Source organism: Oncorhynchus kisutch, linkage group LG20, assembly GCF_002021735.2.
Source record: "Oncorhynchus kisutch isolate 150728-3 linkage group LG20, Okis_V2, whole genome shotgun sequence".
NCBI classification, from domain to species: domain Eukaryota; kingdom Metazoa; phylum Chordata; class Actinopteri; order Salmoniformes; family Salmonidae; genus Oncorhynchus; species Oncorhynchus kisutch.
Genome location: NC_034193.2, coordinates 19726072 through 19741058, shown reverse-complemented (window position 1 = coordinate 19741058; position 14987 = coordinate 19726072). Strand labels below are relative to the sequence as shown.

The 14987-nt window shown below is 45.6% G+C and overlaps 1 protein-coding gene across 9 annotated transcripts in view; it reads right to left on the bottom strand.

Moving 5' to 3' along the window:
* Window positions 1–14987, bottom strand: part of LOC109865204 (rho GTPase-activating protein 44) — a 72503-nt gene that overhangs the window by 4645 nt on the left and 52871 nt on the right. Inside the window, exons 3-22 of one of the 9 annotated variants that reach the window (XM_031799261.1) lie at window positions 14496–14615; window positions 14315–14391; window positions 13896–14007; window positions 13569–13645; window positions 12960–13071; window positions 12779–12847; window positions 12326–12407; window positions 11717–11844; window positions 11511–11622; window positions 8983–9064; window positions 8745–8825; window positions 8053–8166; window positions 7663–7754; window positions 7212–7392; window positions 4934–4954; window positions 4225–4413; window positions 2897–3400; window positions 1768–1886; window positions 1227–1604; window positions 878–929 (exon numbers count right to left, since the gene is read on the bottom strand). In XM_031799261.1, the coding sequence (XP_031655121.1) occupies window positions 922–929; window positions 1227–1604; window positions 1768–1886; window positions 2897–3400; window positions 4225–4413; window positions 4934–4954; window positions 7212–7392; window positions 7663–7754; window positions 8053–8166; window positions 8745–8825; window positions 8983–9064; window positions 11511–11622; window positions 11717–11844; window positions 12326–12407; window positions 12779–12847; window positions 12960–13071; window positions 13569–13645; window positions 13896–14007; window positions 14315–14391; window positions 14496–14615 (2658 nt within the window). In that variant the 3' untranslated portion in view covers window positions 878–921. Of the gene's footprint in view, window positions 1–877; window positions 1605–1767; window positions 1887–2896; window positions 3401–4224; window positions 4414–4933; window positions 4955–7211; window positions 7393–7662; window positions 7755–8052; window positions 8167–8744; window positions 8826–8982; window positions 9065–11510; window positions 11623–11716; window positions 11845–12325; window positions 12408–12778; window positions 12848–12959; window positions 13072–13568; window positions 13646–13895; window positions 14008–14314; window positions 14392–14495; window positions 14616–14987 lie in introns of all 9 variants that reach the window. The other 8 variants (XM_031799258.1, XM_031799263.1, XR_004204446.1 and 5 more) reach the window with 8 other exon arrangements.

Genomic DNA, 14987 nt, shown 5'->3' with positions numbered 1-14987 from the left:
TCCAGCTTTTCTAGCAGACATAGTGGTTCGGGTAGGTTTGTAAATGCTGAAAATTGCATGCGAAGAGACAATTCCCCAACAGTATCCAGTGCAGTCACCACAAACATTTATCCTTGTCATTACTTTGTCTTTGAACTCACAGTCATGTGAGAATGATGACATCCATAGTGTAACACTGAAATGGATAACAACCAGTGACTGGGAAACAGAAAGTGGAATAATTCTAGAACAGCAGTGGGTGTGGCATAAAGGGGGGGGGGGGGGGGGGGGGGGTACTGTGCAGTGTGTGAGCAAAGGGGCAGCTGGCCCCGGACAGGACAGAGGTGGGATGTGGCATGGTTTCAGGGAGAAAACAGTAAAGAAAGCTTCTTGGGATAGCAAAATTACGCCAATCTTCTGTGTGAAGTGTGAAGTGGAGTCAGTGGACGGTCTTTCAGACACATCCACAAGCCATGCATCGCGCCAGTCTCAGCCACCATGCAAAGGCCAACAAAATGGGTTAGTGGTGGACTGAACACAGCAGAGATATATAGCTCTATACATATGAGAAGTCATGTATACAGGTATATATACACAGCAGAGGAGGCTGGTGGGAGGAGCTATAGGAGGACAGGCTCATTGTAATGGCTGGAATGGAATCAATGGAATGGCACCAAACACATCAAACACATGGAAACAATATGTTGGACTCTGTTCCATTGGTTCCATTCCAGCCAATACAATGAGCCTATACACCTATAGCTCCTCCCATCAGCCTCCTCTGATATACAGAAAGCTGGAGCCATGCAGCTCCACAGTGAGCCAGAATGGCGGACGGTTGGTTGTTTGGAGGGATGGGAGGGTGAGGCTTTAGTACAGTACTGGAACTCCTGCTTACCCTAAAAGGCCCTCTCACATTTAGCCCATATTGAACCACTCGCCTCATACCGCTGTAGGCACACAATAATAGGAGTCGAAAAAAAATATTTATAAAATGGAAGAACAAGATAAGAGATTCAAATATTTTTTACCTTCTTACCTTTTTTTGTGTGAGTTCCCCACAGTTTAACACAGATGAAAGGGTTAAAAGTATTATCAGTTTAACAAACTACACAAAATAATTCAATTTGCAGAAACCATATTAATACTCTGGCAGGCACACTGGAGAGTGAGATATTCCACCTATACCAGAGAAGAGAGTGTATGGGCGGGCTCCTAGTGTGTTGAAACTCCATTGAAGCGTTTACCTGTGGACATGCTCTCTCCAGGAGACAATCCATCCAGAAGGCCGCCACCGTGCTCAAGAGGTTGGGGGCTGGAGCCAGGGGTGCTGGGGGGCTGCGGCGGGGGTAGGCTGGGCCTCTGCCGAGGAGGCTTGGGAGTGGGCCTAGCCTTGGTGAGGGTGCCGGCTAGCGAGGGAGGGGAGGAGAGAGAGGGGGTGGCGGTCTGGGCCTGTCCCGGGGAGCCGATGGTGGCGTAGCCCTGGGGGTAGCTGAAGCCGTACAGGGAGGGGGTACTAGGAGGGGTGGGGGACAGGCTGACTGGAGACGGCTGACCTGTAGACTGGTCCGACATTCCCCCAGACTGAGAGTAGGGTTTAGGTGGGATGGGGGCCAGCTTCTTAGCTGTGGAGAGAGCAGCAACACATATTTTAATTGAGAGGTGACAAGCCAAGACAAAACAATCTGTCTGCTTTGTGCACAGCATGGTCTCTCTCTCTCACACACACACACACACACACACACACACACACACACACACACACACACACACAACTTCCATCAGTACCTCTTCTCAGGGTGTGAGGGCTATGGTCAGAAGAGTGCTGTGACAGCCCACCAGAGAGTGCCGTTCCCTGGAAGCCCTTCTGTCCAATCACTGGAGACAGCTCATTGTTCTTCAGAGTACTGGGGAAGACAAAGGGATATGAACAACAATATGTAATCTTCATAACATCTTCTTCAGGTCGTGTGTGTTTGTGTTCACTACCTGTCAGTTTGAGGGTAGATGGCCTCAATCTCCCACATGTAGAAATGAAAATCCCTGTCGTTCAATGTCAGATAATCTGAGTGACCACTGACAACTTTCACTACTGCAAATGTATATGGCAGTGTAGCTAAAGCCCCCCCCAAAAATCCAAGCCCAAGCCAGTAGGTTTCATAGATTTTTTTTCTTGCCTTTTATGGCACTATGCAGACAGATTGCCAATGGGTAGAGAGCTTGAAGGTCAAAACCTAACCAGTTCATAATAGGATGTGAGTGACAGCTCTCCCAGCTCCAAATCCCCCCACCCACTGACAGCAGATGAGGATGGGTGATCGGGACTGGAGAGATTTGAAGTTAGGGTGGAGCTATGCAAATGAGGCATCCCAAACAGCTGTTGATGTAAAAGACCCCATTCCGATGAAGGCCAATGATCGGATAGGAATCATGCCAGCCCATCCATATTTTTCACTTAGTCACTCTTTGTCCAATTCATATTCAGAAACATAACTAGTCAACTACCATCCAAGGCCAACTGGGCCCTTTAAAATTAACGGCCACTATGTTCTGCTATCTCTGAGAGTTTTCGATATTCTTTGTTGCTTGGCAACATCCTCCAGAATTTCCTGGCAACATGGAAAGTTATGGATTCCATAAAATAAGGAGAGTTTGGTACTAGAATGATCCAATAGAAAAGTTCCATGATGGGAGGAATATCCCTTTGAAACATGAAATTGAGGACAAAAACGAGAAAATGAACCAAATGTATAAAACAGGATGTTGGCACTTTGGAGGGAGCTCCCCCTCTCTCACTCTCCCCTTTGTTTCCTAATGTCCCTCTCTCATTTTGCCATTATGAGCCACTCAGGCCTGTGTGTGTTACGGAGACTGAGTTTGTGTCCATCTGGGCAGGGCGATGTGACGTAGTATTTACCTAGTCAGCTTGGCTCCTCTCTCTCGGCTACAGGCACAGGCGGCCCACGGAGGAGGTGCGGACAGGGGGAGGTTAGAGGTGTGGGGACCGAGGGACGGGTCGTGTCGGGTTAGCACGAGGGGGATTTTGATGTAGAGAGGGGAGACGTTAGTTTCTAACGGTGGGGGCGCATGCGGAGCTTCGGCCAGGGAGCTCTGTTTGGGGAGGTGCAGGGAGCAGGGCTTGGGGTTAGAGTTTATATCAAGCTGCTGGAGGGAGGGAGAGGGACACGAAGAGGGGGGCAGTGGGGGAGGGCTGTAGCAAGACCAGCGGGGGGGAGGTGGGGGCGATGGCCCAGGGGGCACGGACTCTGGACCGGGGGCGACAGGGCGCGCACACTGCGGTGCTCGGGGGTAGAAATGGTGAAGAGGCGGGTAGCAAGAGGAGGAAGAGGGGTAAGGGGGAGGGGGCCTCTCCTCTTCCGGGGAAGGGTAGGCATAACAGGAGTCCAACGCGTCATCGGAGCTGCAATGATACAAATGTTTATGATTTCACAGGGAATTGAATTGTTCTAAGTCAGGGAGAGGCCAATATTGTCACGTTCTTGTAGTGGAATGAAAAGTGTTGTATGAAAAAGAATATGTGAACAAGTCCAGTGGGCCATTCTGTCATATTTGTGAGCCACTGCAGTTCATGTAGTGTGAAGGAGAACAAGTGCGGGTTTTTGTATCTGGGAAGGTATTAGTCAACCAAAGTTGAACAGAGTCGCATTAAGAAGGGGAGGGGAGAGGTCTAAGGAGAACGCAAGTGAAAAATGTCAAAGAAAAGAGCAAATGAAAAACCTTCATTCAGGCCAGCATTCAAGTTTTGAAACTAGTAAACTGTTTGACAAATACAAGTAAGAACTCTATTTGCAATCTTACATGAGCAGTGTTAATGAAACCTGTTCTGATGGATGGAAATGAAAAACATGTACATGCTGCATTGGCAAGCTACTTTTGAGATGAGGTACACATTTTCACAATTTTATGGGTAATGGATAAAAAAAAACGACTCTCTGGTACAACCTGGATATGAAACAAAACCAAGCACAAAAATAACTTCAAGGGTTCTAGAAACTCTGAAGATCAGACTAAAGGACAACAACAACAACCAAAACAACATCACACGAGGTCACGAGGTCAAACCAAGTTTGAGAACACATGCAACAGATGTGAGGGGCTTCGGTTCACAGAAAGATGAAGATGACGCGTGGGAAAGAGAATTAGAAGACGTCAACAGACTGAAAAAGTACAACAACGCCGTGTCAGTTTCAGGACGCGAGGAGTGTGGGAAATGGACAGCCTTACCTGGCACGGTCACTGCTAGCGGGAGGAAGGGTTGGGGAGGGGGACGCAGAGATCTCCCCCTGCTCAGGTATGAGAGCGTCTGAGGGTGGGAGGGGGGGCTGTACACCTAGGGGCGTGGAGGAGCTTTTACGCGCTGACGACGAGCCCCTGCGCGACACCCAAGAAGTGTCCATCACCCTGACCCCCATGCTGCAGTGGGACAGAGACGCACAGCCAATCAAAGACAGTGGTCAGGGGTCAGAGGTCAGCTCAGGGAGCCTTATCGTCAGCACAGTCTTTACTGTACTATATGAAATAGAAACACTAGGGAAAGGAAACCTTTGTAATAATGTGTCACAGTGAGGGTGCATGTCTGGTTGGTCTCTGTGTGACAAACAAATGTTTGCACCTGTTATTGTCGTTTGTACTTGTCAAGCAATCAGAGGAGTACATCTGACACCAGACATCGCAAAAAATGCATTTGAAGTCAACAAACCACACACAGTGTGAGAACATTGTTCACACGGGAACTTATTTGGCAGCGCTGTCTGTCAGCAGCACTCTGTAAGGAGCATTGAACTATACGATTAGAAGTGTGTCCGGACGAGAGAATAATTGTGACTGGAATACTGTCCGACAAATGATGACAGAGAGAGGCATTCTCTCCCACAGGCAGTTCAGACAAGGGTGAACAGAGAGTTACAGGCAGGAGGAAGAGTAAGTACAGTACCTTTGAATTTTCCTAACGCTGCTTGGTAGGACAAAAACATCACAATAAAGGGTAAGGATCATGAGAAACTCCATTAACTGATTCACAGCAACACTAAATCAAAGCAACTGCGGGAGCAGTCGGTAAGGGGTTGGATCCAAGATGGAGAAGCAGCAGGTCGAGCCTTCAGGTTTGGATTGCAGAGGGTTGTGGGGGATGGAAGTCATGCTGAGAGTAATGAGGAGAGGGATTTGAGGGGTGAAGATGGTCCTTCCCAAAAGAGCTCCAAGCATGTCCTACCGGTGAGCCAATTATCACTTAGTTTAGAGCTAATTAGGGCAACATTTCCCCACGGACATAAAAATACCCCAAAATAACACCAAAATATAGGAAGTAACTTGCAGCAGTGGTTAATGTACTCGTTTACTATAAAAAAGAGCAAGTACAACTATGGATAGTTAAAGGCTACATAGTATTCAGATATTTTTTCAATTAATGACAATCGCACTCACAAAGACACGGTCAAGGACATGGCATGACACATCACCCATAGTGCTTTGGAGAAAGGCCCCGAATGAATGAAGACCATAACAGAGGTATCAACCTGCCTTCATGGACTTGAATATGGACACAAAAGAAAAGGAATCAAAGCTGGGAATGCTACTTCCTCATTGGTCTCAGCTTGTACTAAGGAGCAGAATGCTCCTTGACCTGATCCTGCTCTATCTGAAGGGGTGGGTGTTTCTAATGAGAGCAGAGCTCTATTGATTGGTCCCTATGCAGTCCTGGACATGTTTAATTAGCTGGGATTATTGTGTGGTCCCAGGGCTGAGGGGCTCAGACGGTCTGCTCTGCTGACAGAGACCGATAAGACGGAGAGGTCATTTGAAAAGAGAGAGTGAGAACATGATTGACTTGAAACTAATCCTCCACAGAGCACAATAACTGCTTACAGCACCACTCATCACCACGGACCAACCTCTTTCTCTGAGCTCCCTGCTGTCTGACTGCCTCTCTCTTACAGTGCACATCTCTCTCTCACTAGTTCTCTCTCTCTCTCACCTGAGATGAAGAAGAATTCCGTGATATTCTCTCCGCCATTCTCATAACCAGACAAAACTTTTTACTTAGCTCACTTAAAAAGGTTATACAGCCTTGTATGATCTTATGAAGAAAAACTATTCACATAAAAATAGGACATTATGCCATTTCTACGGCACAGATATGGGTTCAAATACATGCTTATTTAAGTATGTGTATTTGAAATACTTGTTTTCTGTGTATTTGAGTATTTTCAAATAATTTGGCAGAACCAACTACTTCTACTTGAAGAGTATTTGTCACGGATCTCTCCGGAACTTTCATTACGCACATCTTTCGTTCCCTTGAGGACTGCGCAGATGATTACGCGTCTTGTTGTGTGCGTTAATCATTGTGCGTATGTGTATTTATACAAGGTACTCCTCGCTCTTTTGTTTGGGTTTCTACCCTGTGTTTTGTTTACGTGTTTGTTTGGTCTTCGTCCCTGTGCCTTTACACGGCACGGCATAATTTGGGGCTTAATAAAAAAAACTATTATGCATTCCTGCGCCTGTCTCCCGAATCATTTATACCAGCGTAACAATATTTTCAAAACAAAATCCTATAAATATTATTTTAAATTATTTTCAAATACTTGCTTCCAAATACATTTCAAATATCCCTAGGACCAAACAGACCCGGGTTCAAATGCATGGGAGTATTTAAAGGTTTGTTTTTGAAAAAAAACTTTTCTGTGTATTTCACTATTTTCAAATACATAGCAATACTTTCTAAGTTAATTTTAAAATACATTTCCAAATATTCAACTACTTCTCAAAATACTTACTTGAAATGTATGTGAAAATGTATGTATGCTATGCCATACATCTTCACAAAATACGTTGCTAGTCAACCAAGCCATTACCCATTTCTCATGCAAATCCTTTATTCTGAACTGTGCTGTAATAACCAATAATATCAATAATAATATTATTATTAATCCCACTGGGCACAGATGTCAATTCAATGTCTATTCCACGTTGGTTCAACGTAATTTAATTGAAATAAAGTGGACACAAGTTGATTCAACCAGTGTGTGCTCAGTGGTATGGTTCATGTTCCAGAAAATAGTTTTCAGCGAGGACAAGGAGGGAAGACAAGCAGTTAGGTAGTTGACTACAGAGACAGAGAGGATTTGAGAGAGATGTGGAGGGTAAGACAGGGTAAGATAGGGTAAGATATGGTAAGATACGGGGCAACAAGAGTTGGATCTTCTTACCCATCCTTCTTATAGAACTCCAGCATCATATTATCGGTGGCCACACTGAGTGGGCGTCGGCTCTGATCATTGTGCTTGCGGTCTGAATGGTCCATATCCGGAGAGGGCATGGAGCTGTAGTTGGCGTTGTGATTGGTGTGGACCGGGCTGCCATAGTTTCCTGTGACATTAAACTCAATCTCTGAGAGAGAGGAAAGAGATAGGTGAGGTGATTACGTTTGTGACAATTCACATGTATCCTGTTACAAGAACTGACCCTTAAAATTGTGAATAATGTCTCCTAAGGTCGGTGACCGACTGTCATACAGTGTCTGTGAGAGCAGACGCTCGGCTCCACTTGCTCCCTTACAGAGGCTGATACAAGGATATTAAAGCAACGGCATTAACCCCTAATGGATGAGCGAGGTGGTTGTGCCTGATAGAGGCTGAACAGACACTGTGTTTCCCTCACCTCCAGGGAAGAACCAGTCAGCGTGCTGGATGATGGGCTCAATGATGCCTACGATCTGCAGGGACACAGTGGTCATCATCTCTGTAATGTTCCTGGAGGGAGAGAGAGGACGGAGATATGAAGGAGATAGTTTAGTGTGATGGAGAGGGATAACTCTGTACTGGAAATGACTCACTTGAACCTTGAGATATGAGCATTATTTCATTTGGACAATTTTCTGTATGTTCATGATGTTAGAGAATTGACCGTTAAAATGCCGATAAAAGTCTAGAGACATGAAGGTTAAAGATACATGGAAATTAAGGAGTATTTTTCTCTTTAAGTCGCAAACCAATGACCAGGCATTGCTTTTAAAAAGGTATGTTGTGGTAGAGAGAGGTTAAGTCCTACCCTTCCTGTGTTGTCCACAGCAGGTTGGGGCCTAAGACAATTGCAATATTCCCAGGGGTCATTTTATTTTCGTCCTGGTAGTCATCCAATTTGGCGAGGAACTTGACTAAATACCTGGGAGAGAACAAATAAACAGTGAACTAACTATACATGTATGTTTTCAACTAACTATACATAGTCATTCAGGTACTGTGTGCCGCATTGGTTGACAAATCTCTGAATCACAGAGATTGGGGTTTTCGTGCTCATCCTAAAATGAACAGATTGCTCAGACAGAACCTCGAGGCAGCTCTTTTCAATTGGGCTATGATAAGGACAGCTTTGACAGGTGTTTCGCAAAAAGAAGACAACCTAAAGATAATCCTATTTGTGAGATTCAATGAAGACACTGACATGCACTGCAGTCTGTCAGCCTTTTGATTCTATTTCACCTTTCTTACACTCCCCCACTCCCACGTCTCCTTTTCGATATATAAATATATTTTTTTTAAACACTCAGTACTGGCTGCTTGAAAGCTATGATTCCTCGGTTAAATGCCTCTGCTGATGTGAAAAGAGCAGTGAGGGATAAAAACGGCGAAAGGTGATGGAAACTGAAATAATTGAATGGTCAGGCAAGTCCAGGAAAGACCAGAGTAAAGTGGATGCGGGACAGAGGAGAGAGAAAGAGCGAAACAGAGATGGCGGCTCACTTGAAGTTGTTGCCGTTGGCCAGGGGTAGTTTCTCGCAGGCTGTGAGGAGGGCTTGGAGTCTCTTGTCCTGGTCTTGAATGCTGCCAGACGAACCACAAAAGAACATACAAGAGAAACCCCATTTCCAATGATCTCATCCTTTTCAAGTGAATTTAAAAAATGACCAGCATGGTGTACAAATCCAACACAATGAATAAACATCAACTAATGCCGGCATCATTCTAAGCAGATACTGACTTGGAAGCTTGAATCCATTCGTCGTAAAGTTCAAAGGTCATCAGTGGCTCAGGGAGTTCCCGTAGGTAGGATTTCAAAGCACCTGTTGGGATGAGACAAGTGGAGGGTGAGTGAGAGAAAGAGGGATAAAGCGAGAGGACTGGGGGGGGGTGCTAAAAATGAGAGGGAGAGAGAAAATAAGAAGGTAAGAAGGATTATACAGTTACTGTTTAGGCCTAAAGACAGCGGAGCCAAAAGATAAAACACTGCCAGACACAGGAAGAAGGAGAAATAGGGGGAAGCAGAGAGTGTGTATGTCTCTACTGTAACTATTTCTGATGTGTTGTATGGGATGGATGAACCAGGACGTCCTAGTATCCCTCGCATTTTGACAGTGCGGAGGAAACCACAACAGCTGTGCCACTCTTCTGTGTGTATATACAGTGGGGCAAAAAAGTATTTAGTCAGCCACCAATTGTGCAACTTCTCCCACTTAAAAAGATGAGAAAGGCCTGTAATTTTCATCATAGGTACACTTCAACTATGACAGACAAAATGAGAAAAAAAATCCAGAAAATCACTTTGTAGGATTTTTAATGAATTTATTTGCAAATTATGGTGGAAAATAAGTATTTGGTCACCTACAAACAAGCAAGATTTCTGGCTCTCACAGACCTGTAACTTCTTCTTTAAGAGGCGCCTCTGTCCTCCACTCGTTACCTGTATTAATGGCACCTGTTTGAACTTGTTATCAATATAAAAGACACCTGTCCACAACCTCAAACAGTCACACTCCAAACTCCACTATGGCCAAGACCAAAGAGCTGTCAAAGGACACCAGAAACAAAATTGTAGACCTGCACCAGGCTGGGAAGACTGAATCTGCAATAGGTAAGCAGCTTGGTTTGAAGAAATCAACTGTGGGAGCAATTATTGGGAAATGGAAGACATACAAGACCACTGATAATCTCCTTCGATCTGGGGCTCCACGCAAGATCTCACCCCGTGGGGTCAATATGATCACAAGAACAGTAAGCAAAAATCCCAGAACCACACGGGGGGACCTAGTGAATGACCTGCAGAGAGCTGGGACCAAAGTAACAAAGCCTACCATCAGTAACACACTACGCCGCCAGAGACTCTGCAGTGCCAGACGTGTCCCCCTGCTTAAGCCATTACATGTCCAGGCCCGTCTGAAGTTTGCTAGAGAGCATTTGGATGATCCAGAAGAAGATTGGGAGAATGTCATATGGTCAGATGAAACCAAAATATAACTTTTTGGTAAAAACTCAACTCGTCGTGTTTGGAGGACAAAGAATGCTGAGTTGCATCCAAAGAACACCATACCTACTGTGAAGCATGGGGGTGGAGACATCATGCTTTGGGGCTGTTTTTCTGCAAAGGGACCAGGACGACTGATCCGTGTAAAGGAAAGAATAAATGGGGCCATGTATCGTGAGATTTTGAGTGAAAACCTCCTTCCATCAGCAAGGGCATTGAAGATGAAACGTGGCTGGGTCTTTCAGCATGAAAATGATCCCAAACACACCGCCCGGGCAACGAAGGAGTGGCTACGTAAGAAGCATTTCAAGGTCCTGGAGTGGCCTAGCCAGTCTCCAGATCTCAACCCCATAGAAAATCTTTGGAGGGAGTTGAAAGTCCGTGTTGCCCAGCAACAGCCCCAAAACATCACTGCTCTGGAGGAGATCTGCATGAAGGAATGGGCCAAAATACCAGCAACAGTGTGTGAAAACCTTGTGAAGACTTACAGAAAACGTTTGACCTCTGTCATTGCCAACAAATGTATATAACAAAGTATTGAGAAACTTTTGTTATTGACCAAATACCTATTTTCCACCATAATTTGCAAATAAATTCATTAAAAATCCTACACTGTGATTTTCTGGATTTTTTTTCTCATTTTGTCTGTCATAGTTGAAGTGTACCTATGATGAAAATTACAGGCCTCTCTCATCTTTTTAAGTTGGAGAACTTGCACAATTGGTGGCTGACTAAATACTTTTTTTGCCCCACTGTATGTGTGCAGGCACGCCTGTGTGTGTATCTATTTGCACTACTAGATAATCACATTCAACGTGGAGCAGTTTGAATCCCTCCAGGGAGCATCTTTAATTAGCTGTGTTGACTTGATTCTGATGTGTTTGGACTGGGTGACGTGAATCCACCTTGACACTACTCTAACCTCAGGAGAGGGTCGCAAATTAGCTTTCCTTTTGGTGCAGGCTCTGCGTATCAGCCTGTTCAACATGGAATCATTAGACATAAACATGGAAGAGGATTCAGAGATAATTATTTTCCAAGGCTCACTCAGGTTTCTATTCACATGCTCGTATATTCAGATTCTGGCACAGCCAGGATCATAACAAGGCTATGTATAAGACCTAAGTTGTTCGTAGGTTGACAGGGAGCTCTTGATAACCCAAACAGACTAGGGGAAGGTTTCCGGACGATCTCCGTGACAATATCAGTTGGCATGGTAACAGGTGCAGAGTGATAGGGAGAGGGGTGGTGGGGGGTTGCCAATTCACCTGCGATGGCGTGAGGGTCTACAGAATACTCCTGAACGTCCATAACCCCACAGTCGAGAGACGCCTTGAGCTTCTTCAGTTTGGACGCAGACGGCGCTACTCTGAACAGGCCCTGGAATGGGACAGGAAAACCGGATGTTAGGCTAATCAGTACGTTGGCACTTGGGAACGGGAAAACATAGCGATAGGGTGGAATACACACCGACCTCTTCCTGCATGCCACACTCCAGCAGCATGGTGACACAGGCTTCAATAGGAAAGGCAATGTCCCGTCCGCTGAGGGCTAGGTGCTCCTCTAAGGGTTTCCCATAGCACGGCTTCTCCACCCAGGTCTCTGTCAACCCCGACACACAGCACCAAGGTTACACAGTCAGCAGGTTAATCAGGTTATTACTAAGGCATGACATTACCTCAAATACACTAGAGCCTCTGTGCAGCCACTGTTGACTTTAACTTACTTGATATACGCCCTTGGTTCCTATAATGATGGATATGTCAAAAGGAAACTAATAGCATACAGTAGCTATGAATATCAGGGTTTGGTTCAGTTCCATTTCAACTACAGCAATTCAGGGAGTTAATAGAAATTCCATTCATGAATTGAAACGTCTTCACTTCATAAATAAAAAATAATTTAAAAAAGAATCTTCAGAACTGACTTAATTGAAATGGAATTGACCCAAACCCTGGTGAATATATTAAAAGATGTGCACCAATGCTCCTACTGCAGGGTTGAAGTTGGAAAGAGATGGTATAATACTGTATGTGTGTAATAATGAGTGAGGGCTGGGTGGGTGCTGGGCAGACAGACTCACCCTGGTGGGCTTTAATCTGAGGCAGAATATTCTGGAGGAGCTCTAACGACTTCCTGTGGTACTGTGCCTGCACCTCTATCAACTAGAGACAGAGAGAGATGGCGAGGGGGAGGGAGAGAGAGAGAGAGAGGAGAGAGAGATGGAGAGGGAGAGAAAGAGAAAGAGAGAGAGAGAGAGAGAGAGAGAGAGAGAGAGAGAGAGAGAGAGGAGAGAGAGAAGAGAGAGAGAGGAGAGAGGGAAAGAGAGAGGGAGAGAGAGAGATGGAGAGGGAGAGGGAGAGGGAGGGAGAGGGAGAGAGAGAGGGAGGGGGAGAGAGAGGGAGAGAGAGAGGGAGAGAGATTGAGAGCGAGAGAAAGAGAAAGAAAAAGAGAGGGAGAGAGATTAGTGTATGTTCAAGCTGTACTTCAATGAAGACATACAGTGGTGAGGGTGACTAGAGATTAGAGTACTTACTGCCTGAAAGTAGCTTGCATAGTCGATTTCTTTGGCCACAAAATTGTACATGTCTGCTGATAATTGATCCTGGAAAAATACAAAAGCTTAACTTCAGAAAACAAACAGAGATTTCAGAGAAAACATCTTGAGGCAAGTGAGAAAGAGGACATGAGCGAGAAAAAAGGAGATGTAGACTGACTCGACAGATCTCCATTCGATTGGCTGCCTCTTCCATCTCTTCCCTGAGGTGCTCGCCCTTGGCCCCTGGCTGCACGTTGCTGGACATACCCGATTTGGAGGACTGGTGGAACCTGATGGATGGAGGGAGAAAAGGGGGGGGGGAGGGGGGGTTAACATCCTATGCAAACATATAGACACCCGCTGCATCCCAATTATCTATCCTTATGTCCTAAGTGTGTACTTGTTGACTTCTGTGTCTGTCTGTCTGTCTGTCTGTCTGTCTGTCTGTCTGTCTGTCTGTCTGTCTGTCTGTCTGTCTGTCTGTCTGTCTGTCTGTCTGTCTGTCTGTCTGTCTGTCTGTCTGCCTTCCTCTCTCTCACTCTCTATCCTCCCCACTTGTCCATGGTAGAGGTGGAGAATGTAGCCATGCCTAGATCCTCACTGTACAGTACGGGCAATCCAACAATGACATTCGCGTGAAACGCTGTAACGAGATCCGTTCACAGGGAGTTGAGTTTCTTCCTGTCTGGACACACAGCAAAATCACGCACCATTTTCACACACACACAGAGACACCTTGAAACGCACACACACACAGACTCAGGCAGTGTCAGTGAGCAGCTCTTACCTTGTGCGTGCCGAATCCATGTCCAGAACCAGTTTTGCTAATTGTTTCCTTTGTTTCTGGATGTTGGGGATTTCCACCTGAGGGAAATCACATCACAATAAAACAAGGACTCTTTACTCTGGTTTGTTCTGTAGTGTGAGAGATTGGACGGAGACAGACACTGCAATGTCAGAGGCGCTTTACTTGCCTGTTAAACTGATCATCATTTTATCAATTACAATAATTCTGTTCTCCAGCTTGTGCAATAGCTTTGCAGGTGTGGTAAATTTGAGGTGGTGTACTCTGTCTGATCGTGGTAAAGATCATGGTTGCTCTGGTCTACTGTACCTCGGCTAGTTCGTACAGGGGGTCCACCACGTCTCTGTCAATGGTGAACTCAAACAGGATGAGCTCTTGAGCCATCTTCTCCTGTGTCTCGCCACACAGTTTTAGCATCTTCCTGCAACCGGCCAATGAGAGGCCAGAGAAAGCGGCGCATAGCCAATCAGAACTCAAACCAGAACAAGCCCTTGTGTCACTTCAAATCATTACCGTATGTACTATCATAATAATGCATAAAAAGTGTCATATGCTATTGAAATGAGCTGATGGCTGATCGTTTACTCTGCTGCCGATCATGGATCATCGCTCTTTAATACGTCCTGTGACAGATGTGGCAGATGATCAATCGGTAATTAAGGAGATTACTGTGTGTGTGAGTGTGCGTGGATTACTGTTTGTGTGTGAGTGTGCGTGCGCGTCCTCACCCCAATAGTGAGTCATCGCCCAACACTGCAGCTCCCTCCACCAGGCATTGCGCTAGCGTTGTAAGGGGCAGCTTTTTCTACACAGGAAATAGAACAGGAGAACATGTAACACTCCCCTGGAAATGTATCATCTCAATGTCAGCGTTACAAGAAGGAACAGGGAAAATACAGGCAGACTCACCGAGGGCGATCTGACAGACCTTTTCTCCACATCCACCCCCTGTTGGCCCTGCAGACAGGCAGTCAGCTTCTTGTGGGTGCTGTGGGACACCTGTTTGACCAGCTCCAGCCGCTTCTCCACCTGATGGACAGACCGAAGGACAGGGCTCACTGATTTGGGTTTCTCTCTTCATACACACGAACACCCAAACAAACACACACACACACACACACCCACACACACACACACACACACACACACACACACACACACACACACACACACACACACACACACACACACACACACACACACACACACACACACACACACACACACACACACACACACACAGATCATCTGAATGCAATAAGTACATCCTGTAAGTTTTCTCTTTAACAGTTAAGTGTTCCCTACACTCATCAGAAACCAATCCAGAGGAACCGATGTCGCCTCCATTGACGATTTCATTAATCTAAAGGTATTACACAGATGTAGGATCGTAATTTGAGA